The 24,995-nt window shown below is 49.6% G+C and overlaps 6 protein-coding genes across 6 annotated transcripts; 2 read left to right on the top strand and 4 right to left on the bottom strand.

The window, feature by feature from the left end:
- Nucleotides 1-3,409: 3,409 nt before the first annotated feature.
- On the bottom strand, nt 3,410-4,416 carry EDB91DRAFT_1337762 (uncharacterized protein; the record flags this gene model as incomplete). The annotated part of the gene is made up of 6 exons (XM_041325596.1): nt 4,268-4,416; nt 4,126-4,210; nt 3,989-4,062; nt 3,923-3,938; nt 3,705-3,810; nt 3,410-3,656 (listed from the first exon to the last, which is right to left on the bottom strand). Exons 2-6 carry the CDS (start codon nt 4,178-4,180, stop codon nt 3,410-3,412), a joined length of 498 nt encoding a protein of 165 aa, XP_041174899.1. The 5' UTR covers nt 4,181-4,210; nt 4,268-4,416.
- Nucleotides 4,417-7,117: 2,701 nt separating this feature from the next.
- Nucleotides 7,118-8,006, top strand: EDB91DRAFT_573494 (uncharacterized protein). The gene is made up of 4 exons (XM_041327746.1): nt 7,118-7,431; nt 7,491-7,570; nt 7,631-7,723; nt 7,782-8,006. Exons 1-4 carry the CDS (start codon nt 7,286-7,288, stop codon nt 7,832-7,834), a joined length of 372 nt encoding a protein of 123 aa, XP_041174900.1. The 5' UTR covers nt 7,118-7,285; the 3' UTR covers nt 7,835-8,006.
- A 2,901-nt stretch (nt 8,007-10,907) lies between these two features.
- EDB91DRAFT_573638 (CHAT domain-containing protein) lies at nt 10,908-15,206 on the bottom strand. Its single transcript, XM_041327747.1, has 4 exons — nt 15,189-15,206; nt 15,086-15,141; nt 14,972-15,032; nt 10,908-14,915 (listed from the first exon to the last, which is right to left on the bottom strand). The coding sequence occupies exons 2-4, from the start codon at nt 15,090-15,092 to the stop codon at nt 11,255-11,257; spliced, it is 3,729 nt and encodes a 1,242-aa protein (XP_041174901.1). The 5' UTR covers nt 15,093-15,141; nt 15,189-15,206; the 3' UTR covers nt 10,908-11,254.
- A 3,959-nt stretch (nt 15,207-19,165) lies between these two features.
- Nucleotides 19,166-20,058, bottom strand: EDB91DRAFT_1145663 (uncharacterized protein; the record flags this gene model as incomplete). Its single annotated transcript, XM_041319194.1, has 2 exons — nt 19,646-20,058; nt 19,166-19,591 (listed from the first exon to the last, which is right to left on the bottom strand). Coding segments are annotated over exons 1-2 (457 nt in total), but the record flags the coding sequence as incomplete, so codon positions are not given.
- Nucleotides 20,059-21,127: 1,069 nt separating this feature from the next.
- Nucleotides 21,128-21,425, top strand: EDB91DRAFT_573675 (uncharacterized protein). The gene has a single exon (XM_041327748.1). It carries the CDS (start codon nt 21,226-21,228, stop codon nt 21,388-21,390), a length of 165 nt encoding a protein of 54 aa, XP_041174903.1. The 5' UTR covers nt 21,128-21,225; the 3' UTR covers nt 21,391-21,425.
- A 621-nt stretch (nt 21,426-22,046) lies between these two features.
- On the bottom strand, nt 22,047-24,913 carry EDB91DRAFT_1250691 (CHAT domain-containing protein; the record flags this gene model as incomplete). The annotated part of the gene is made up of 2 exons (XM_041323258.1): nt 22,047-24,614; nt 24,665-24,913. The coding sequence occupies 2 exons, from the start codon at nt 24,911-24,913 to the stop codon at nt 22,047-22,049; spliced, it is 2,817 nt and encodes a 938-aa protein (XP_041174904.1).
- Nucleotides 24,914-24,995: the final 82 nt, after the last annotated feature.

The following is a 24,995-nucleotide window of genomic DNA, read 5'->3' on the forward strand; positions in this document are numbered from 1 at the left end:
ACTCACTAGATTCTTACGAGTAGTAATTATAGGGCCATGCCGAGTATGCCCATACCGGCGAGGCTGCCAGGGACGCCCTGCGCTTCGTTCGAACATCCGCAGCCACCATCTTACACAGCACTCCACATTTATATTTGTCCGCTCTGCCATTCGCTCCAACGCAGTCGATGATATTTCGCAAGTTCGCCGCAAAGTTCCCTTGCACGCCCCGCATTGTGTCGGGTCATGTTGTAAAGTGGCCTCAGATGGAAAAGATACTCCATGGGCGTGACGCGGTTTTGTCGATGGCAATGTCGCCAGACGGAAAACGCATTGTCGGTGGTTTAGAAGATGGAGCGATCCAGGTGTGGGACATGGAGACTGGGGAGGCATTCGGCGCCGCTCTCCAAGGCCATACTAAACGTGTTACGTCTGTTGCATTCTCGCCGGATGGTAATCGCATCGTGTCAGGTTCATGGGACATGACAGTCCGAGTGTGGGATGCGGCGACTGGCAAGGCATTGGGCGCCCCTCTCCGAGGGCATACTGGCTGGGTTTTGTCTGTCGCAGTCTCACGCGATGCGAAACACATTGTGTCTGGTTCATATGACAGGACGGTTCGGATGTGGGATGCGGAGGCTGGCGAGCCAATGGGTGTACCCCTGGAAGGGCACACTAAGTCTGTTCAGTGTGTCGCAATCTCGCTGGATGGGACGCGCATCGTGTCTGGCTCATCGGACACGACAATCCGGGTGTGGGATATGGGGACTCGCGAGGCGTTGGGTCCCCCTCTCCAAGGCCACACTGAGTTCGTTAGCTCTGTCGCAATCTCACCTGATGGTACTCGCATTATATCTGGCTCTCGTGATAAGACGATCCAAGTGTGGGATATGGAGACTGGCACGGCACTAGGTGCCCCTCTCCAAGGCCACACTGGCCTCATTTCATCTATCGCAATCTCGTCGGATGGCAATCGCATCGTGTCTGGTTCACATGACCTGACAATCCGCGTGTGGCATGCGGAGACCGGCGAGGCGTTAGGTGCCCCTCTCCAAGGCCACACTAACTCTGTTGTGTCCGTCGCAATCTCGCCGGATGGAAATCGCATAGTGTCCGGCTCATACGACAAGACAATTCGGGTGTGGGATGCGGACACAAGTAATGGTGGGGCATTGGGTGCTACTCTCCGAAGCCACACTGACTCCATCAACTCTGTTGCAATCTCACCGGATGGACATCGAATTGTGTCCGGCTCATCCGACAAGAGTGTCCGGGTGTGGGATTTGCAGACTGGCGAATCATTAGGTGCCCCTCTCCAAGGGCACACTGGCTCTGTTCAGTCGGTCGCAATCTCGCCCAATGGACATCGTGTCATATCTGGTTCATCTGACACGACAATCCGGGTGTGGAGTTTAGAAACTGGAGAGGCATCATGTGCACCTCTCCAAGGCCACACTAACTTTGTTCGGTCCGTCGCGATCTCGCGGGATGGGAAACACATCATGTCTGGTTCAGAAGATCGGACAATTCGGGTGTGGAATATAGAAACTGGAGAGGCGTCAGGTGCCCCTCTCCGAGGTCACACTTCCATTATCACGTCCATCGCAATCTCACCCAGTGGAAATTGTATCGTGTCTAGTTCACTCGACAGCACAATCCGGGTATGGGATATGGAGACTGGCGAGGCATCCGGTGCCCCTCTCAAAGAGGTTGGCTATGTTTCGTCTGTTGCAATCTCGCTGGATGGGCAACGCATTGTGTCTGGGTCAAGTGACACGACCATCCGAGTCTGGGATATCAACACTCGCGAAACATTGGGTGACTCGCTCCGAGGCCACACTGGAGCTATTTCGTCTGTCGCAATCTCGCAGGATGGGAAACACATTGTCTCTGGTTCATATGACAAGACCATCCGAGTCTGGGATATGGAGACCGGCAAGTCATTGAGTGCCCCTCTTGGAGGACACACTGGCTCTGTTCGGTCTGTTGCGATTTCTTCCGATGGCAACTGCATTGTGTCTGGTTCATATGACCGGACCATTCGGGTGTGGGACCTAGAATTTCTCAACCGGGACCAACCCTTGAAAGTGCCGCCAATTCGTTTTTCATCCAACCCAACACATGCTCTTCATTCCGCCTCATCCTTCCTCCCACATTCCTCCACCCCACTAGTAGCCTCTCTTACTCCAAACGAGGAGGGATGGGTTGTAGGTCCCGACGGACGGCTTCTCCTCTGGATCCCACTCAACTTTCACCCGCTCATGTATGTCCCGGGCAATACGCTGGTGATACCCAATCATGCCTCGCAGTTTGATCTAAGTAGTCTCGCGCACGGCACGTCATGGCACAAGTGCCGGGAACCGCAGGCTGTGCTGTCTTCATGATAATCCTCTCTTAGGGCGTGCCTTGGAAACATCTACGGACATTCTACACAGAACTCATACAATACGTGTTCGCTATTTTCACGACCTTCACTTCCACTATCTTCTACCACAACGAATGCCCCGGTCTTATTACCATAGTGCAATCCAATTGTTGCTATACTGTCTATAGACTGTCTACATTGCAGGTTAGAATTCAAACAAGCTTCACGCCATCGTGCGGTTGGGGGCACAGGGTCTCAGTGGGTGTTGAGGGGCGTCGATGAGTGCACTGGTAACACCAGAATGTCAACCGGACTTGATGCGGACGGCAACACATTGGTATGATATGGTCGAGATGATTTGAACCTGAATCCGTCGCTGTCATCCACATCAACATTCTTCTGGCTGGGGCTTGATCACCGGATATGATGAACACCTTCGGCGGGACCCCTATCAACATGCTGTTGCTAGACACTCATGTAGATGGTCAAAAATTGTGCGATTGTGTACATGTCATGCTCGCGCGTCGCGCGTATGAGGACTACCAGAATCTATACAAAGGTCATCCCTAGGCTGTTACTATACTAGCCGCGGTCCAAGAGCGATGATACACTCAGAAAATCGGTAACGTTTAAGTGCCTTTGTAATATCTACTAAACCAACGAAATAATAGCCAAGGTGTTCGAACGATGCCACTCACCATGCACGACATCTCTCGCAGTACAAACGAACATCCCTATCTCACAAGCTTTGTTCGATTCCTACCGACGTATGAGAACCCATCTCTGATGCGGCTGAGGTGGGCGGAGTTGCAGCATTTTCATCGGGTATTACTCTGTGCATTGTATGAGTTGACATTCCGCGGCTACTCATTCAAAATGCCTGCGAGAAAAGAAACTGCTAACAAGACTGTAGTTTCTTCGACGGACGAACCCCAACACGCGTTCTTCCCATACGCCCGATACACGTCCGTCATAGGTGTGCACGGCAGCATCAGGAAAACAACAGATTACTTGTCATGACTTAATAGTGACTTATGACAGATTTAAGAGACGGAAAATGAAAATTCAGAGCGATGTAGAAAAAGTCACAAAAAGGCCACTCGTCCTCTGATTTTGACTTAAAATGTCCTTAATTCTCAGTGCGCCATCATGAACTTCGATTCTCTTCATGCGATAGGTACGAGAATCCTTACATTGGCCAACACCATGAATAACCCAAGGTGACCAGCTCAGATGCGTGATCCAGTGGTCACTCAAAGGTTCTGTATGGATGTACGAGACGGAACCCCCAGAGTCGCTGTTTCTGTTGAACCTGCAGCCAATTAGATATCTTGCCCCAAAAAGACCTACAAAAACGCGCCTCAGAAACATAATAGAACCCGCCCTGTTTCCCAGGGCAAGCATCGAGGAATCGAGGATCGGGGTGGGTGCGATCCCATAGTCCGGTTGTTTCGACCAGGCAAGACCTTGTCCAGGATGTCAGAGAATGTTATTGCGCATTACAGAGCCACAGACTAATCACTTGTGCTCGAAGGGTGCTACGAACGATATCTGATGAGGCTGTGTTGAGTAGCAGACCTGTAACGTCTTGAATCTCCACAAAATTCAAGACTCGGATGAAGCAATGTGTATTACAGCTCTCACATTAGTCCATTCTCCCTTCAAGTGATTGTTAGCTGCCGCCCAAAGTGATACTTCTGCGTTCGAGTTAAGAACAGCTATGACGCATCTTCAATGTGCATCTCAGCTGCATGCCAGACGGACGGGTGAGAGATACAAACCTTCCCCTCTGCGTGAGATTACTGGGGGAGCATGCAATATCGCAAAGAGAAACATCGAGGGATCCGAGAGTAATAGCGCCCCAATCTTACCATCATACAAAGCCTGAACATCAATGCCAAGGAACGACGACCTTATGCTGACCTTGACATATACTCGGCCACATATGCGTCTGTCCACGCACCGGCTCGATCATCGTCCTGAACCACCCGAGCGGTTGCTCCCCTTGCCCATCTCCTCGGGGTGCCTTGATATCGGGTGGTGTGCTAAAGGTTAATTCCTGGGTCTGGGGTTTGGATGCAAATATGAGGTACGTCATTCGACAAAGTGTTACAAGGATTCTTACCATGATATGGACAGCTGCCTTTGTGGTGATGCAGGCCTGCCCATCGTCTGACCACTACAGACATTTCTCCGAGGGGTGTAAAATGACAGTGGGCACTGCCAACGACGTGTAAATCGCCATAGTTAACACAGGACAAGCCGGCGATGTGCCGGATGGTCGTCAGACTCGTCAACGACGTGATTAAAACTCGCGAACTTATGTCAGGAATGATTGAACAAATGACATTCGGAACTCCTTGCAAAACTCTCCAGTTCAGATCATGTTCCTTACTGCAGGTATTTGTTTGTGTCTGTTTTGTGCGGCATGAAAACTCTATTTGATACCCGTTGACTATTACTTGAGGGAGGGCTGAGCTTCGTTGGCAGGTACCTTGTTCACCGCCGTGTCCAAAACATAGCTAGGAGTATATCATGAAATAAAATAACGCGGAGGGCCGCGGTGCTCTACGAGAGTTACATTTTACAATGTCATATTTCACAGGGAAATTGGACGAAGGCTGCACATCATCATGCTAAGAGCGCTAGGACAAATTCTTAGTGTCTTTAACACAACGAGGGTATATATAAAGTGAACCTCGGTGCCTCGCAAAGCTTACGCTAGGCTCAGTTCCTCAACTACTCGACACAGCTTTTCCTGCTGGGGCAGCAGTCCGACCGTGATGATGATCCATCTGCCAGACGGCGCTTGATGGGACTGCGAGGACCACTTGATGGCTTGCGCAGTACTATGAGCTCTTGAAGTACAGCATTGAAGACCGACTTCTTCGACCTCCTAATTCCGAGATGCACAAGCGTGAAGTGCACTTCAACAATCGCACCAGCCAGCTTGCGATCGTAATCCTCCGCTGCAATGAGCTGGTAGCCCCTTTCATATACGGGGAGTGGTAAAACACGACGGGTAGACGCGAGCTCTTCCTTGCACGACTTTTTCCGCAAAAGCGGAACACAAAAAAACTAAAAGAAAAGTGAGGTACTCAACAGCAACAGCTCAGCGCTGAGTGCTGAGTACCCTACTATCATATTAACTTGAATAGTAATATAAGCAGCGGCAACGCCAGCCATATGGTTGAGGCTGGGTAAATGTCTAGTACAATGTATTAATATTATTCTGCAATGACCACCTGCCGAATCCACAGTACTTAAGAGGGCGCCCAAGGGTGCAATGCTAGAGCGAGTGCCGCTGTGATGGCCCGGATCAGCAAATCACTTTGCTTCTGTGGGTTCTGTACAGAACTGTACAGAACCCACGGAGTTCCACAGTGAAAAGTGTTTTTGCTGATCAGTGTGAGCAAACGGTGGCAGTCAGTGACGTGCCTGGCCCAGGGCCTGGACAGCGGATCGCCAATGCGCCGGCACGCTTCTGGCTTCTGGGAGATGCTTCATACCAGAAGAAGCCTGGTATGATCAAAGGAAGCCAGGAACCAGGTCTGGAGCAGTGCGGTCGGTGCTGGATGTTTTTGCTTCTTGGATCCTCAACTGATATATATAATATCACTCCTGTGAATTGTAGGCGCTTACGAATTATAGCAATTAATGTATCACAGTTTCCCTACAACTTGTAGGTAAACGATTCGAGAGATTAATCACTAATATCCAGCCTGGATATACCAAACTTGAGGGAGGACCGAGCTTCGCCAGTAGCATATCTACTATTGTAAGAACGGGGCGTTTGATCCCACGGAACCAATAAAATAACGCGAAGGGCCGTGGTGCACTATGAGAGAGTTATATTTTATAATAACATATTTCACAGGGAAATTGGACGAAGGCTGTACATGCTAAGCTTGGGCAAATTCTTAGTATCTTTGAAAAAAGTGAACCTCATTGCCTCACGAAGCTTACGCCAGGCTCAGTTCCTCGACTACTCGACACGGCTTTTAACTTGCTGCGGCGCGACGAGAATTACTTGATGATGTGGGTAGAACCAGGAATATGATGAAATGAATTTCAAGACTGCGCGTGCGTGACGATAAGCTATTAGACCGTCGCGGAGTTGTCGCGGAGTCATGTTGGAGTAAAGTCGGAGAGTTAAAATCAGGTCCGCACCGCCACAATCTCTGGGTGAACCGTGACCATGACCCTGATACTGCACGACGAGAGTTTAGGCAGAACCTATCCTAGCCATAGGCGGAGCCAGTGACTTGTGCAATGTTGCAGTTCATTTGAAAGTGAGTGACATTGTTCAACAGTTACCTTCGTGTTGATGAACAGTTGTCACTTTGTTCCGCTCAGGGCTTCTATTCATTTGTGGAGCCGGAAAAACAGAATGGTCCCTTGCCATTGGTGCTTTGCACTTTACTGCTCATCGCTAGCATGAACTCAACACCTGCAATGGCCAAGGGGTAACAACGGAAAATGAAGTGCACAAGGTACACGGTGTCCCAACATCGTGACTGTTCGTAATAGGTCTGCCTGTGCCAAAACCAATCGTTCGTGGACCAACAGTCTCATTTCAATGATCGCAGCGCTCATGACCATCATATGGGCTTTGGTGCTAAGAAATGCTAGAAGTGCTGGACGATATATGAAGACTCAACTCTAGAGAGTGTGACCGTACTCACGGAACTGATACACAGAGCCTCAGGCCTCAGCGATCAACTTATGTGCGGTACCGGGAGATATGAAATGTAATCGCAATGCATTATTGTTATAGACTTGGGTGGCTCGGACTTCGGTAATCCGTCTACGGCCAGTACAAATATCAGCCCTCGCAGCTTCTACAGACCCATCGAACAGCTCTTTTGTTGTACGACTACCAACTCACGATCTAACTTCAACTGACCAAGTTTCTCTGCAATACTCATCACAAGACTCATCATGATCTCATTCACGACTTTCCTCCTTACTCTCCTAGCTCTCTTCAACCTCTCCCTCTCTGCTCACGAAGACGTTTTCGTTCCTCCTGTCCTGTACCCGCGTTTTAACACGGTCTGGATCGTTGGTCAATATCACAATGTTACCTGGTTAGTGCTTCCTTCTCCTCCGATTCACTCATCGTCGATCTCATAACCACCGGATATAGGGACACCGATGATGCACCTGTACACATCAGCAACAAGATCGGCCAGGTATATCTAGCAGCCAACTACATCATTGATATGGGTAAGCTTCTGTCTTCCCGCTGGCAAATCATATCCGGCTCGGACTGAGCGAATGTCTCAGACCATCCTTTGGCAACGGGCTTCAACATTTTGGATGGTCGCGTTGTCATCCATGTACCGAAGGTGACTCCGGGTTCGCATTACTCAATTGTCCGTAAGTCCAGAATTTCATCCTACATTAGCGTTAAGAGGCTAATTTGTACCACTCGTAGTCATGGGTGACTCAGGCAATTACAGCCCACAATTTACCATCCGCAGTCATTGATTGGATGTCCTACCATAACCACGCGACGAACATCTAATTATAATGTTGCACGTGGAGGGCGTGCAGGTGCAATCGTGCTTCCTGTAGTGAAACTCACAGTTGTTTGCATTACCGAAGGCGCGAGTCCTGTTTCAAATTTTGAGAACAGATGACAGTACTTACAATATCTCGCTTAATTCTTGTCTGATTCTCTTAATTCTTAGAGATCCGGAATCGGCGTGAAAAACTGCAGGGGATGACACTCTTCGATGAAGAAATTAGTGGCGCTGAAAAACCCTCAGGATGTGACTGCGAATGTACAAGAACTTATGATCTGAATCACATGTGCGTTAATCTCTGACAGATGCTAGTTATATGTTCTCGTATGACACAACGAGTCTCGAGGGTAATACATAGCTTCATATGCTCTACACATGAATCAGAAAGGATAAATGGAGGGTCTGTTGAAATCACTGTAGGCAGAGGTGCAGGCCTTGTCAGTTTTAAGTGGCATGTTGCGCTCAGTGATGGTGCTACTTACTCGTGTTCGGGACCAACATCAGGAAGTTGCTCAGGAATATTACATAGTAACAGCGGCAACCACATGGTCTTGTTACAGTTGTGGTTAAGCTTTGCCTTGTTTACCAAGGTCACACCCAGAGGTTGTGGCGGTGCGGACCTCATTTCTATGAATCGTACTATATTACAACTATATTTCGAGTCTTGACTTTTCTTCCCTGGAACTGACCATGCCCTCGGGATAGCGCAACATACACATCAAATGGTGTGAGTTTTCCCCTGGGTGGAGTGCTAATATCAATTATCGAGTGGCTGGTAGTTTGTCCTTGCATCAGTGAATTCACGAGTCCGTGATATGGTAGTCATGAGACCTATAGACTAATACAATTATGCTTTTGCCATGTATCCCAAAAGAAATTTGCGTTGTTCATAAATGACTATTGATCCCTGCAAATCTACACTTAGAAGAGGCATTAATGACAAGGTTAAAGTAATGCAACATCATAGCAGACAAGCCACAGTAGTTCAGTGCCCTCAGCCTTCAGGCCCATTCTTATTTTGTCTTATATATATTTCAATTCCATGGCTATCCAAGGCTTTCCAATGGAAAGCCGCTGGCGATGTTCGCAATGACCAGCAAATCTTTAGATCACGTGACGAAGAGACAAAATTGAGGTATGTCGACATCACAACAGACAGCAGTGGTCCAGTGGCCTCAACTTGTAAGCCTATTCTCATTTTATATTATTTATGGTTTCAGTTCTATGGCTATCCAAGGCTTTCTAATGGAAAGCGGTGTTAGCAATGACTGGCAAATATAAGTGAACTTGTTATATATCGAACTGATCTGGGTGAGTGACCGGAGGCAAACTAATGCAAGTCAATCAAGGCGACCGCAAGGACTCCAGTCGTTCATTGGTACGCGCATATACCACTCGAGTCCGTTCGGGTCCTTCTTTCTTTCCCATCTTGCCACCACATCGGATGCCTTTTCTCACCCAGCACCACAGGCTCTCCAAATGCTCACGAGTGCTGAATGAGTATCACTATCAGTATGAGCATCAAAAAAAAGTTTGTAAATAAAGCGAGAGACAAAAAGAGCGACGAAATGACAGATTCGAAAAAAGCCATGTCCCCATAACCAAATTAGTTTGCAGCGACCATGGAATAACAGCAGCGAGCAAAAATAGTGGTAAATTATGGTACATGCAAATTCCAGATGATGGTTGGCATAGGCAAGACGAGGTCTAGGCAACTTGATGATCGTGATCTCGATAGTCGCAGTCTAAGCAACGACCGCTAATTATACGCACCAAACCGCTCTCCACCATGCCCCGCACCATTGGGAAAATCACGAAGTATTCTTTCCTCTATAAGGCCAAAGATTCCCCCATATGTAGCAGAATTATGTTGATTCTTGTTATTATGAACTATATATCGCTATATATACTCTTCTCAAAACTTCAACGGTTCACTGATGTGCGACCTGTAGTCTGTGAATGTGTATGCGGAATTCGACGGCAACTGGCTACGGCGGTCTTCTTTTCTCCCCCCGGTCTATGAATGCCTGTTCAAACAAAGCAAACTTGCTAAGCACATAGCTCATGCTGAAGAACTTTTGAGTAAGGCCCGGGGCGCTTCCGTGACGTAGAGACGGAATAGGCTCTTACCAAGATTCACGCTGGAATCTCCAATCTCAGCAAGAATGAAATATCCGCAGGCGGCGACTTCTTCGAGCTCGGCGGTACCTTCATCAATATCATCAAGTAGGCACGGAATATTCTTGGTGTTGGTTGTTTCTCACTTCTCTGCCTATCAGACTCAAGCGCAAGGGCGAGGCGCACTTTGGTTTGCCTGAGATACCATCTTCAGCCCATCAAGGCTCTGGTCTCAAAGGACAGCACTGCCGAAGATTATCATCCCATCACTCCCTCGCAGCTGAAGGGTAACAAAAGCCTATGTTTTTCGTTCATTCCAGTCTCGGGGAAGATCTCGTTTTTGGTCAACCTCGTCAAGTACTTCCAGAATGAGCGTCCCTTCTATGCTCTCCGTAAAGAGAACTCCACCACAGGTCCTTATGTCATCGCTGGTTACAGTTATGGTTGTGTCGTAGCTTTCGATATCACTAGTAAGCACCTCGAGATTAAGGCGACGAAGTCAAATTCGTCTGTCTCATCGACATCCCTCCTCACATCGCCGATCGCATGCACGAGATTGATGGCATGCTGAAGTTTCCGCGGTCTGGCGACGAAGCAAGATGCCAATAACCTTGCGCCCGCTTTAAAACCACTCTCACGAAAGGAACAACTGGATGTCGTTTGGAAGTAATCACCTCCCGAACGTCGCGGTCTTATCGAGCTCCAGCTGACGCAGGAAAACCTTGATCCTGGGTCGAGATTCCTGGTTCACGAATCGAATGCGGCAATGAGTACAACCCGCCTGGCTCAGTATGTGAGTGCCCTTATTCTTACAGTAGTGGTCTCTCACTCATGACTACGTTCAGCTGCTATCGATGTCTTCTACATCATTCCGTTGTGCGGAAGCAAGGTTGATTGACTGAATAAGCAAGTGAAGCTTTCAGCCGTGGCCAGGCCACGTATACTGACGACTTCCTAGTCTCATGGACTTCGACTTTCCGCATTCTCCACAGCCGTCTCGAGGGCTTTAACAATGCGGATGATTGGTACTATGATTTACTGTATGCATGCGCTATGTAGTCGACCCTGCGTTTGTATCGTACTCTTGTAGTGTCTTCTGTAAAAATCCCCGTTGTTGAATCGATGGATTATAGATCGTGATATTTATACTATCATCCAGAGATGAAACATCCTTATAATAAACTTAAACATGAGCGACATGAACGGGAATTGAGCATGGTAGAGTGCGAGGCTTGGAGCAGCGTGCTGACCATCGAGTCTCAAACTAGACACCAATATGAATGAATACAATCTGCTGTTCCAGTGGAACCTTCTCTCCCCGCAATGTCTTCACAGCCTTGTGCAACGCTACTGCAGCGCGTGTGCAGTCCAATCTCCCTGAACCGTCAACCAGGTTGCTGTAAAAGGCAGACGCCATCTGCCGTGCAACCTCGTCGTCGACAGACCACATCGAACCAATCACGCTGCAAAATCCGGAGAATTGCATAGCCGCAGCGAGATGGATGGACTCATCAGGACTCTGCTCATCGCCCACAGTAGTGTGGCAGGCGGATAAGAATGCGAATTGTGGATTCAGCCAGTCAGACCGGACGATGTCCTTGATCATCAAAGGTCCATCGCGCATCGCAAAAGAAGACTCGAATGCTTCTTGTTGATTCGGCATTCCGTGACAGGCCAGGTGAAGCCATTGATTCCGGCTCAATGCATTCAATGCTCCCTGAACCGTTGCATGGCTGTCCGCAAGGGATGTGAAAGAGACGACGGGCGCGACGTGCCGAGCGACGATGGCTAGCTCTGGAGCAACACATCGGAGTTCCTTCCCTCTTCCCAGGTCTGCTTGACCAATGGCGACAAAATGTTGAGGGGACACATCGCGGGAAACCTGCTGTCTCGCACGAATGAGAGCTGCCAGAGTCGGGGTGTAAGAGGAGACATAAATGTGAGATAAATTGTGTCTCTTCTTCTCGTAAAGTCCTGCTGCATGTAGAGGAAGTAGCGTGAACTCAGCAGTCGGACACCACCAGATACGCGAGCCAGGGGGAATTCTTGACTCCTTAAGAGCTTGGACCACGGGCTCAACAATATATTCCCAAAGCTTGCGGAGGATACTGACAAGCTTGTGTTGACGATCAGAGGAACCAAATTGCTCTGTGAGGGATTGAAATTCGGAGGACAACTCGGAGACTTCAGCCCACGGGATGTCAAGTGGAACGTGGACAGGATCTTGTGCGCTCAGTATAATCAAGGCGTCACAGCTGTACTGACTAGCATTGACAATAATGACTGGACCATCATCAGCCGCTTTCTGAAGGTCTGAAAACAGTGGCGGCAGGAGAAACCGAGAAAAGTCGGGGAGCATACGGATGCGTGAGACGACATCATCCCATTGCATCGTCAGTTGCCGGATTTGCGCGGACTGATCTTCAGTAGACTGATCAAACGCGTTACGGAGGCGAAAGCTAAGTCGCTTGAACTCTTCCGCCAAGGCTGCGCCAGTGTCATCTGAGACGGCAAGTTCATCGAGCGGTGTGCGGAAGCGTGCCAACTGGGTCCAAAATACTGCACGGCCTTGCTCCACCAGTTCCACAGCTGTCGTCAACGCACCATGATGAACACTGCACGAGAAAGCATCCATGGCGAGGGAAGAAGTGGCCTCCTTGACAACATTGAAATGGCGCAAAGAAGACGACAAAAGAGCAACATGCTGATGAAGAAATTTCAATGCAGTCTGATAAGCAATCAATGCAGAGCCATGCATCAGTTCTTCGGCAGAGGCCACCCATGACTTGGCAGCACTAAGATCTCCACGAGAGGCTGCATGTGATAGGTGGGAAAGTTGGAAGTACAGGCTAAATGCCTCATCTACGTCAGACGGGACTCCTCGCTGTTGGAATCTGTCCGCGAGGCTAGTAGCAAGATTATCGAGAGACATGGGTCGATCAGAATGCCCGGGGGGACGGAGGAGTAGTGCAGCCCGATGCAACTCAATGGCCTCATCGAGGTCGGTCGGGACACTGCGTTGCTCGAATCTATCTGCGAGGCTAGTTGCAAGATCGTTGAGAGACATAGATCGATCAAAATGACCGGGGGGACGGAGGAGTAGTGCAGCTCGATGCAGCTCAATAGCTTCATCAAGGTCAGATGGGTCATCCTGCTGCTTGAATCTGTCTGCAAGGCTAGTGGCAAGATTGTTGAGGGACATGGATCGATCAGAATGACCGGGGGGACGGAGGAGTAGTGCAGCCCGATACAGCTCAATGGCCTCGTCGAGGTCAGTCGGGGCGCCCCGCTGCTCGAATCTGTCTGCCAAGCTGGTGGCAAGATTGTTGAGAGACATGGACCGATGAGCATGACTGGGGGGACACAGGAGTAGTGCAGCTCGATGCAGCTCGATGGCCTCATCTAGGTCAGATGGGATACCCCGCTGCCCGAATCTGTCTGTAAGTCTGCTAGCAAGACTGTCAAGAGACATGGATCGACCAGAATGACCGGGGGGACAGAGGGATAGTGCAGCCCGACAGAGCTCAATGCTCTCATCAAGGTCAGTCGGCATACCTCGCTGCTGGAATCTATATGCAAGACTGGTGGCAAGATTGTTGAGAGACACGGAGCGATCAGGATGACCGAGGGGACGGAGGAGTAGTGCGGCCCGATGCAGCTCAATGGTTTCATCAAGGTCGGATTGGATGCCACGCTGCTCGAATCTGTCTCGAAGGCTGGTGGCAAGATTGTCGAGAGACATGGGTCGATCAAAATGACCGGGAGGACGAAGGCATAGTGCATCCCGATGGAGATCAATAGCCTCATCAAGGTCAGTCGGCACACCCCGTTGTTGGAATCTGTCTGCAAGGCTGGTGGCAAGATTGTCGAGGGACATGGATCGATCAAAATGACCAGGGGGACGGAGGAGTAGTGCAGCCCAATACATCTCAATGGCCTCGTCGAGGTCGGTCGGGGCGCCCCGCTGCTCGAATCGGTCTGCTAGGCTGGTGGCAAGATTGTTGAGAGATGTGGACCGATCAGGATGACCGGGAGGGCGGAGGAGTAGCCCAGCCCGATGCAGCTCAATGGCCTCATCAAGGTCGGATGGGACGCCCCGCTGCTGGAATCTGTCTGCAAGGTTGGTGGCAAGATTATCGAGAGACATGGATCGATCAGAATGATCAAGGGGACGGAGGAGTAGTGCAGCTCGATGCAGCTCAATGACCTCATCGAGGTCAGATTGGATGCCCTGCTGTTTGAACCTGTCTGAAAGGCTAGTGGCAAGATTGTTGAGGGACATGGATCGATCAGGATGACCGGGGGGACGGAGGAGTAGTGCAGCCTGATACAGCTCAATTGCCTCGTTGAGGTCGGATTGGATGCTCCGCTGCTTGAATCTGTCTGCAAGGCAGGTCGCAAGATTATCGAGAGACATAGATCGAAGCGAATGACTTGGGGGACAGAGCTCCAGCATGGTGCGATAAAGCTCAATGGCCTCATCCAAGTCAGACAGAGAGCCCATGTGCTCGAATCTGTCTGCAAGGCTGGTCGCAAGATTGTTGAGAGCCTCAGATCCAAGCGAATGTCTGGGGAGACGGAGCTCCAGCATGGCGCGATAAAGCGCAATGGCCTCATCCAAGTCAGACAGAGAGCCCTGGTGCTCGAATCTGTCTGCAAGACTGTCGGCAAGATCGCTGAGAGACTCGGATCGAAGAGAATGACTGGGAGGACGGAGCTCCAGTACCGCGCGATAAAGCTCAATGGCTTCATCCAAATCAGACAGCGAGCCCAGGTCCTCGAATCGGTCGTGAAGGTCTATGGCAAGATCATGGAGACGCGCGGATCGACGGGAATGGCCACGGGGACACCGACGCAGGGCCTCTCGAGACTTTTCCACGAAGTCTGCTGTGTCATTGAGGTAAGATAACAACTGCCCCATCTCGCTGTGAAAGGTCTCGCAATGAGTGCAAAATCGAGTGATATCAGAGTGGATACGCACGCAGGGAGCAGAAACTGAAGATCCGTGCCAAGGGTGATAATACGGTAACTCAGGGAGCCTGCTATCAATTCCAAAGTGAGCCGCTATTACTAGGGCAGGTGTTGAATCGCATGCCATACATGAGTTTCAAACACAAGCGAGCTAGCGGCAGTGAACGCCAGTCTCGGGCCCTAGTCAAACCATTAGAAGGAAAACAACGCATACGAATAGCGCTCACCTAATGAAGCTTGAGAACTCCAACGTGGTTCTCACTCAGCTGCAATGCGCGTCACTCGGACGAAACGCTCTAGCCGCGCTATGTCGTAATCATTATTCACTGGTAATGGGGAATCTTTCAACTTTCCAACTGCTATTTACCTAGCTCTAAGCTAGGGCTGCATCATGTTCGCTTATCTTCACTGTGACTAATTACGAATGTCTTTCACCATGCTCACCCGCCAACATCCATTCATACATTCGTCTCAAAGGCCCCAGACTGGAGGCAGCGTCAAGAAATACGCGACGATGGCAAGCACTTACAACTTAGTTGTAAGTGCTTGGCAGTGGTGCTGCCGCGGTCCGGTTTGTTCCGGTTCATAGAGGGTTGAGCAAGAACCGAGAACCGAACCTGGGTCCGGTTCTACTAGACTCACCAAACCTTGAACTGAACCTTTGCGAACGGTTCAAAACGGTCAGGTTCGGTTTTTTTTCGGTTCGAACGCGAACCGAACCCAAAAAAAATTCATAGTGAGTAAAAAACAGTGAACATAGGCGGGTACTTGTAATCGTAGCTCGATATCCAACAATGAAGCTGCATGTCCTTCTGCCTCTACTGCCACAGAAACATGGCCATTCCTAGTGATCCCCCCGCTCGAGAAAGCCTGTTCAGAGGGCACGGAGCTGCCTTGAATGGGTAAATAGTCTCGTGCGATGTGTGCAAGTGTGGGGAATTGTAACGAGTGAAGCTAGTAATAAATGATTTAAGTAGCGAACAGATGAATCAATGAAATTAAATTACTTACACCCCACCAGGCAATAATGTTGTCGGTTTCCTCTAGTGGCGAAGATAGGTATGCAGTAATTAATGCAACAGAATGATCAGAGAAAGTGACACCGCTTGTCAACATCTAATACTGTAGTAATTGACTCAATGCGACACCCCCGTGTGACTGTGACATGCCAGGTCAATTTGACATTCAGACACTCAGGCCTGTGATGTGTGACATGCCGAAAATTTTCGACATGTCATGATGATGAAAGCTAGATTTTGTAGTAAGTAGTAGAAACATTTGGTGTGTCGCCGCACAGATACAGTGCAAATCCGGAGTGTCGTGTAGCGCAAATCTGGGGTCGCCACAGAAGCAAAATTCGATGTTTGTTGTGACGTCAAATGATTTCGACACAAGCTGATGTTACGCGTGACAACTACCTAATTTTGACACCGACACCACCGACTGTGACGCGTGACCGTCGAATTGAGTCAATTACTACAGTACTGGTACCTCAAGCTTAGCCAGATATCAATAATCACCCTGAGTGCTCCGATTCCCAAGTGCTCTATTCCAACTTCAATGACATGATTGCAAGCCAAGCGCTCAAACGGCACCGTTTTTTCCAGAAGTAACCACTGCTTCGATTAACGCAACAACGAACTACTTGGTACGTATCGTGCATCAACACACTGCAGTGTGCGCAAACGCGAAAGCAGAAATATGACTCACTTTCGCGACTTGTCACTCAGGCTTGATTTATCGACATCGACAAGCATTTACGAATGTAACCTACCAGGCTGGTGAGTCAAAAATCGTGGATGCAAGGAAAATTAGTCATACTCACGCTTCAAATTCTACAGATTCCTCTCCAGTGCAACGTCTTCCATGCAATTGGCAGCAAATGGTGCAGCACCCTGGTAACATTGCGCATTGACAAACATAGATACAGTCAAAGCAATAAGAACGGCGAGGATCAAGGAGAAACGCATTGTGCGATGTGATAAGGAATCAATAACTCTGAGGGTAGGACGCCATGAAGGCTGCTGCTTTTATGCCCTCAAAATGGTGTTCTGGGCAGAACTTCAGCGAGAGCGTCATAGGCAGAACACATCCCCCTTCAAATGGACGTCGTTTACCATGACATTCTAGAAAAAAAAACTGACTTGTTCCATCACCGATAATGATGGAAGCAATTACGAAGATAATTTACCCGCTGCCGCATACAGGGGCTGAAATGCCCTCATACTGTAGAATGATGCTAGTTCCGAAGGCAGTGGACTACTTCCTAGTCGCCCGACGATTGCTCGAAGGAACGACGTGTAAGTATTCTCCCAATTCAACATGTCTTATGCTAACGACACGACTCGCAACTTGAACGCACTTCGCAAAATACAAATATTACTTCCAGCCATTCTGCCATTCGCCACTGCCAGAAGTCGCCCTTAACGTCAAAAATTCACATTCCGACACAACAGCATGGTGCAGACATGCGCAAGCAACACGCTCAGATGCGAGGTGCATGTCTCGATAGAATGTCAGTCCAATAACAGGATGTCCTGCTTATGGACAACCGGGAGCACAAAATGCGAGTCTCCGGACAGAATTGAAAGTTAACGCAGATGTCGAAGATCCCAGAAGTTGAAGTGCCCATGGCAGAAGAGAAGTGACCAGCCTCGCCGATATCTCGAGGAAGCTTCGGTTTGGGGTTCGGAACGGTTCAGGAAGGTCCGAACATTCTCATTGACAAATCTCGTATAACCTCGCACACACAATGTACCATGTCTGTCAGTGCATGCAGTGATCTCGAATCAGACTCTTACTGACCCTATCGAAGGTAATAAGGGGGTTTGGTAGTTAGTACTAGTAGTCCGCGAACCACGTTAAGGTCGGACTGTCCATATAACCGTGCGTCAACAAAGTTCACAAGATCTTAGGAAGATATGAGGAAGAATCGATTATGTTTTCCGTAAGATAGGATCTTCCTACATCGCCATGAAGTTCTGCCAGAACAATATTCAGCACATAAAAGCAAGCCGTCTTCCTCCTGTTCCCTTCAGATTTAGGTGATCCGATATCACATCCTTACAAACGATGCGTTTCTACTTCGTCCTCCCGGTCGTTGCTGCTTTGACAGCGTCAATATCTGCCAGTCCCATTGACAGCGGCAGCGACGCTGACACTGCTGATACTTGTCGCACCTATTGCACCTGGCTTCCCTGCTGCAAGGGAGAAACATGCATCTTGTCAAGCACTCCGGGTGCAAGGAAATTTGTGAGCACAAGTAGTTCACGTCCTGGATTTAACCGTGACTCACCGGCGTGGTAGGAAATCTGGATATGTGCGAAAAACTGGTGACTGACATGTCACAACAGTGAATTACAGTGAGTTGTGTTTCTGCTTTCGCATCAGTACAGTATTGTTGATAGCACGACGCGTGACTTACCAGTGGTTTCTTGCCGAGTTGATCAATGCGCGTGCTTCTGAACAAATTTCACTGCCGCTCGAGCAATGGATATCTTGGAATAGAGTGTATATCAAACAAGTACTTGAATACATAGCATATGACTGAAATACTTGCAATGCAGTTTTGTAGTCTCGTTGTAAGCTTGAACCTAGAAGCCCTCATGACAGTGTCAGGTGGGTACGATCATAGACAGCACGCTGAAACTGATACACTCATAGCCATACTGGCACTGAAGTCTGACGAATCTCCATAAGTCACTACGTTCCTTGTTTCTGTTTCAAGATACAAATTCCGGTCAGTGGCACCTGCCTCGAGGAATCAAAATGCTGCGTGACCTTCCCTGTCAAGGTCCAAGGAGATCTATCCCATTCCCAATATCATCAGCTGTATATCCACACATCCCAGACCACGAGGTGTAACCTTACCCGCCGCCCATGATGATCTCCGCCCAAGGAAACCTAATCACAATCTACTGCTCGACAAGCAGCTCCTCGACGACGCCCCCAAAGTAAGCATTCGAAAGAGAATAGCTTCATGGGAGGAGAGGAAAGTCGAAGGAATGTAGACGGATATAGATAGCGCCTTGGAAAAATGGATCTAGCTGTGAAACCAAGCATGAGGAGAAATGTGAGGACTGAGGAGGTGTGGTGGATAAGCGGAGACGACGGGGAGGTTCTTCCGAAAAGCGGAATAATAAGAGTCGTGGATGTATCGCATGCCTGGTCCCCGCTCCTCCATCATGCCTGTTCGTAGCTCAGCTATCTCCAGGAGGTACAGGGGAAAATTCAGAATACGGACCAGTGACAAAAGTAAATCAGAACAACACAGCGCACCTCGCGTTCTGGACATATCACTCCCAGGCTCCTTTTGAGACACCATAGACTTGTTCGTCACAGGTCGAGGGACCTGTGGTGCTGGATCAACGCGCTCCGTATCGCACAAACTTCCCCAAAACAAAGACAAATAGTGCAGATGCGTTTGGAGGTCAGCGCTCATCTACCAGCTAGGCAGTTCGGGGCACAATTTTCGCTGAAATGCGCATCCGCTCGAGAGATCAGAAACCCGCACCAACACCACCCGTTACCAAAATCGAGGCTTTCAGTAGGCAATCCCACTTCTAGTCTTTGCGCGCTGCATATATGGAGCATCATCGATGAGTATACGCAAGGAGGTTGATAGTGGAATCTGATATCGTGGGTGGTTACAGTTTGTTGATACTACGACGAAGGTTTGAGGTGCCTGGTAGCTTCCTGGCGAGACGTTCCGGTTTGGGATGCCTTTGGTGGATTTGGAGCTCGCGTTGGTGAGCAATGCGTCCTGTGTGCGAAGGGTGTCCGGGTGGAAATGCAAATCAGCGAACTCGGGTTCGTATTCATGCCGAAAGCCGATATCGAGCTGCGGTAATTGATCACCGAGAATGGGCCTCTGCGGCCAGTGTTCAGAACTAATTCTACTCGTCTCAATGCAGCGAAAGCGGACGATGTCGTTGGTGATGATCCCGGTGAATTTATCGTCCTGTCGAGGCTAATGGATTGTGCGACGAGGAAGCACTGGGTAAACGGCATTTCGGACGTATGTTCAATATGTTATGGCGGTGCGGGGGATGCAGGGTGAAAAGCTTGGCCATTGACTGTGGAGCGGAAGGATGTTGTATTTAGGTAGAAGGGGGTTGTTGCTGTCGGACGTAGTGAGAATCCTGTCAAATGAATCCAGATCTTGGTTGACCGTGAGTGCGAATTCATTTTGTTGAATGAAGAGGAACATGGAGAAAGATGCATGGATAGAGACGGATCCTACTTGCATTGTCTTCAGCGCCATTCTACAATAAATTTATATTTCTTCCACTGGAGGATGCGCCTATACCAAAGGAAATATCAGATAATTCCAAACTGTTCCCATACTTTTCAGGGGTGCTTGGAGCGATGGATTGTACCCACATTGCATATTGTCCATCTGCAGAAGAACGCCGACCGTCAATAGCATGTGACACAGCGCACGTCACTAGAGTGCTTGAATATCGCAATGGTTTGTCGATCTGAGCGACGCCAGAGACGGACATGGTTGTCAAATGATGCGGAAGCAACAAGTGCGCCAGCAGGATGAATTGCAAGGCGAGTAGGTCCTTTCCACAGATCAATGGGTTCGAACCGGGGTTCGGAACCGGACTGCGGCAGCACTAGAATTTCTGATGTTCTTCTCAGCACCGTGTCGGAGCTCAGCCAATTCTGAAATTTTTGTCTGACTGGGCCCTTCTAAAAATGCGAATCTGCAGAAATGGTCTTGTAACCCGCTCGCAAGACGCTTACAAGGGTTTTGTTCTGGTTAGCTCAGGTCTGCGTTCGTAAACGCTCAGTTTGGTTATGTTGAGACCAAGGAACAGTGTCTGGACTCTGTTACTAGCAGGCCATGCGATAGTGTTGTAGTAGTATATACTAATAGTACGAACAACTTGCTTTCTACGCTGTAACGATGTAGTCCTTTCTACGAGGAATATTGTGGTGCCTGCGACGGTCCAATGCGCAACACGTACTCTCACCATCGCCATTCTCATCAAAAGAATCCGACGCCGCGAACGCGGATTATTCTGGCTCCAGTATGGACAACGGCCCCTGCCATCGAGATAATGAGAAGGTATGTCTTGACCTTAATGCCGCATAACGGCTCTTTTCAGGGTATGTAATGATGCTGAACTTCTTGAAACATCTGGACCAGTGCCATGATTCCCAACAAACGGGCTCGCACAACTTCAGCTTTCTGACCGTTGCGTCAAAGTGCCTTGTTGCCAAGAACTCTTCTCTACTTAGAGTGAGCACGCAGATATGATGGGAGTCGGTATTTTTCATGCGGGTGATGGTGTTACAGCGTCCAGTTCTAATTACGGTCGGGATGTTGGCGGGATCGCTGGAATGACTGTCACGGCCGCTAGTGTTATCATGTCAGGAATCGTCGCAATAATTGGGTCTGGCGTTGGTCTAAGCGTATAGGAGTCGGTCGCGAAGCTCCTGGTATAGTCCCCATTCTACATTCTTGCGGATTGCTCTGAGGCCTCTTTCCTCACCAGCATCGATCATGTAGATACAGCTGACGCACCACGCATCCCCGAAGTATGTGTTTATCTTCTCGATGTGCTGTTCGACAGTCACGATGGCAAGGCTGTTGACTCGGATGCATACACTGACGTTCCTGGGCAACACATTCCCCAATTCTACAACATCTCCCGTAGCAATCTTGCACACCGTACTCGTAGCTTGAAGATTGTGCATGAAACAGGCGGAATTTTATGTCAGAAGACTGATTCGTACTATCACTTCCTGCTATATCATAAGTACAGAATGCTACAGAATAGCTATTATCAACAAGTGGTAGGACAGCGAGCGAATAAAAACAACAAGACATGCGAGCGTAGACGGACAACAAACAAATGAGACATGATAAGTGAGATCAAGCAGGAAAAGTCGACAACGACGACGACGTGCGGTGGGGGAGGTGTGAACGCTGTTCGGCGGCCGAGAATCCGTTATCTGGACCGTCACAAAGAGTGGTCGAACAATCTCTAGATGCAGTGTGAGTGCATAGTTCGCCGACAGGGATGGATGACTTACAGTAAACGTAACAATGATATTAGCGAATGCGGCCCAAACTAAACACCGATGTGAATGAACACTATCTGCTGTTCTAGTGGAATCTTCTTCTTCCGCAACGACTTCACAGCCTTGTGCAACGCAACCGCAGCCCGCGTGCAGTCCAGTCTCCCAGAACCATCAACCAGGTTGGCGTAAAAAGCAGACACCATCTGCCGTGCAACCTCGTCGTCGACAGACCACATCGAACCTATCACACTGCGAAATCCGGAGAATTGCATGGCCGCAGCGAGATGGATAGACTCGTCGGGACTCTTCTCATCGCCCACGGTAGTGTGGCAGGCCGATAAGAATGCGAACTCCGGATTGCCCCAGTCAGATCGGACGATGTCCTTGATCATCAACGGCCCGTCGCGCATCGCAAAGGAAGACTCGAATGCCTGTTCTCGATTCGGCATTCCGTGGCAGGCCAGATGAAGCCATTGATTCCCGCTCAATGCATCCAGTGCTCCCTGTACTGTTGCATCGTTGTCAGCAAGCGATGTGAAGGACGCGACGGGGGTGATGTGCTGAGCGACGACAACTAGCTCGGGAGCGACACATCGGAGTTCCCTCCCTCTGTCCGGGTTTGCTTGACCAACGGCAACAAAATGTTGCGGAGACGCATCTCGAGAAACATGCTGTCTCGCACGAATAAGAGTCGCCAAAGTCGGGGTGTAAGAGGAGATGTAAAGATGCGACAAATTGTCCTTCTTCTTCTCATAGGGTCCTGCTGCATGCAGAGGAAGCAGCGTGAACTCAGCGGTGGGACACCACCAGATATGCGAGCCAGGGGGAACTTTTGACTCCCTAAGAGCTTGGACTACGGGGTTAACAACAGAATCCCAAAGCTGGCGGAGGATATTGGCAAGCTCGTGTTGATGATCAGAAACACCAAATTCCTCCGCGAGGGACTGGAATTCGGAGGACAATTCAGAGGCTTCGGTCAGCGTGATATCGAGTGGAATGTGGACAGGATCTTGGGCACTCAAGATAATCAAGGCATCACAGCTGTGCTGACTAGCATTGACAATAATGACTGGACCATCATCAGCCGCTTTCTGAAGGTCAGGAAACAGTGGCGGCAGGAGAAACCGAGAAAAGTCAGGGAGCATGCGGATGCGTGAGACGACATCATCCCATTGCATCGTCAGTTGCCGGATTTGCGCGGATTGGTCTTCAGTAGACTGATCAAACACGTTACGGAGGCGAAAGCTCAGCCGCTTGAACTCTTCCTCCAAGGCTGCGCCTGTGTCACTTGATGCGGAAAGTTCATCGAGCGGCGTACGGAAGCGTGCCAACTGGGTCCAGAATACCGCACGGCCTTGCTCCACCAGTTCTACAGCAGTCATCATCGCACCGTGACGAACACTGCACGAGAAAGCATCTGTGGCGAGGGTAGAAGTGGCCTCCCTGACGATACTGAAATGCCGCGAAGAAGATGACAAAATTGCAACATGCTGATCTAGGAATTTCAATGCTGTCTGATAGGCAAGCAACGCAGATTCATGGTTCAGCTTCTCGGCGGAGGTTATCCATGACTTGGCAGCAATAAGATCTCCACGAGAGGCTGCATGTGATGAGTCGGAAAGTTGAAAATACAGCCTAAAAGCTTCATCCAGATCTGATGGGATGCCCCTCTGCTGGAATCTGTCTCGAAGGCTGATGGCAAGATTGTCAAGAGACGCGGATCGATCAGAATGATCAGGGGGACGGAGGAGTAGTGCAGCTCGGTGGAGTTCAATGGCCTCATCAAGGTCAGACAGGGCGCCATGCAGCTTGAATCTGTCTTGAAGACTGAGGGCAAGGTTGTTGAGAAACGCGGAACGATGAGAACGACCGTGGGTGTAAAGTGCAAGTGCAGCCCGATGGAGTTCAATAGCCTCATCAATGTCAGACAGGTCGGCCCGCCGCATGAATCTGTCTCGAAGACTGAGGGCAAGATTGTTGAGTGACGCGCATCGATCAGAATGATCGGGGGGATAGAGCGCAACTGCAGCCCGATGGAGTTCAATCACCTCATCAAGGTCAGACATGACACCCTGTTGCCGAAACCTGTCTTGAAGGCTTCCAGCAAGATTGTTGAGAGACATGGATCGATCAGAATGACCTGGGGCACGGATGAATAGTGCAGCCCGATGGAGCTCAATGGCCTCATCAAGGTCAGATAGAACACCCCGCTGCTCGAATCTGCAGTAAAGGCTGATGGCAAGATCATTGAGAGAATCAGATCGAAGAGAATGACCAGGGGGGCGGATGACTAGTGCGGCCCGATGAAGCTCAATAGCCTCATCAAGGTCAGACAGGCAGCCTTGCTGCTCGAATCTGTCTGCAAGGCTGTTGGCAAGATTCTGGAGAGAATCAGATCGAAGAGAATGACCGAGGGGACGGAGAATTAGTGCAGCCCGATGGTGCTCAATAGCCTCATCGAGGTCGGACGGGACACCCTGCTGCTCGAATCTGTCCGCAAGGCTGTTGGCCAGATTGCTGAGAGACGTGGAACGATGAGAATGACCAGGGGGACGGAGGATTAAAGCTGCCCGATGGAGGTCGATGGCCTCATCGAGGTCGGATAGGATTCCCCGCTGCTGGAATCTGTCGGTAAGGTTGCTGGCAAGATTGTTGAGAGACGCGGAACGACGAGAATGACAGGAGGACGGAGGAGTAGTGCAGCTCGATGGAGTTCAATGGCCTCATCAAGGTCAGACAGGCTGCCATGCAGCTTGAATCTGTCTCGTAGGCTGATGGCAAGATTGTTGAGAGAGAAGGATCGATCAGGATGACCAGGAGGGCGGAGGAGCAATTCATCCCGACGGAACTCGATAACCTTATCAAAGTCAGACTGCGCCGTCTCACTAGTATTGTGAAGGGTGTCCGAAGCAGGCATGAAGAGCAGAGCGAGTCTGTGTTGCCTACGCGAAGTGACAGAGTCGCAGCAAGTTGATCCCTGTCAGTACTAGTAGTACTAC

The sequence above is a fragment of the Suillus paluster genome (assembly GCF_016628075.1).
Source record: "Suillus paluster strain FC165 chromosome Unknown EDB91scaffold_46, whole genome shotgun sequence".
In the NCBI taxonomy this organism is placed as follows: domain Eukaryota; kingdom Fungi; phylum Basidiomycota; class Agaricomycetes; order Boletales; family Suillaceae; genus Suillus; species Suillus paluster.

Excerpts from the sequence above, each read along its gene's own strand:
- EDB91DRAFT_573494 (XM_041327746.1), top strand. The coding sequence starts at position 7,286 with ATGATCTCATTCACGACTTTCCTCCTTACTCTCCTAGCTCTCTTCAAC. Across the intron at positions 7,432-7,490 it reads CAATATCACAATGTTACCTG|GGACACCGATGATGCACCTG; the intron begins GTTAGTGCTTCC and ends CACCGGATATAG. Across the intron at positions 7,571-7,630 it reads CAACTACATCATTGATATGG|ACCATCCTTTGGCAACGGGC; the intron begins GTAAGCTTCTGT and ends CGAATGTCTCAG.
- EDB91DRAFT_573638 (XM_041327747.1), bottom strand. Across the intron at positions 14,916-14,971 it reads CTTCAGTTTCTGCTCCCTGC|CGAGATGGGGCAGTTGTTAT; the intron begins GTGCGTATCCAC and ends GACCTTTCACAG.
- EDB91DRAFT_573675 (XM_041327748.1), top strand. The coding sequence starts at position 21,226 with ATGATGGGAGTCGGTATTTTTCATGCGGGTGATGGTGTTACAGCGTCC.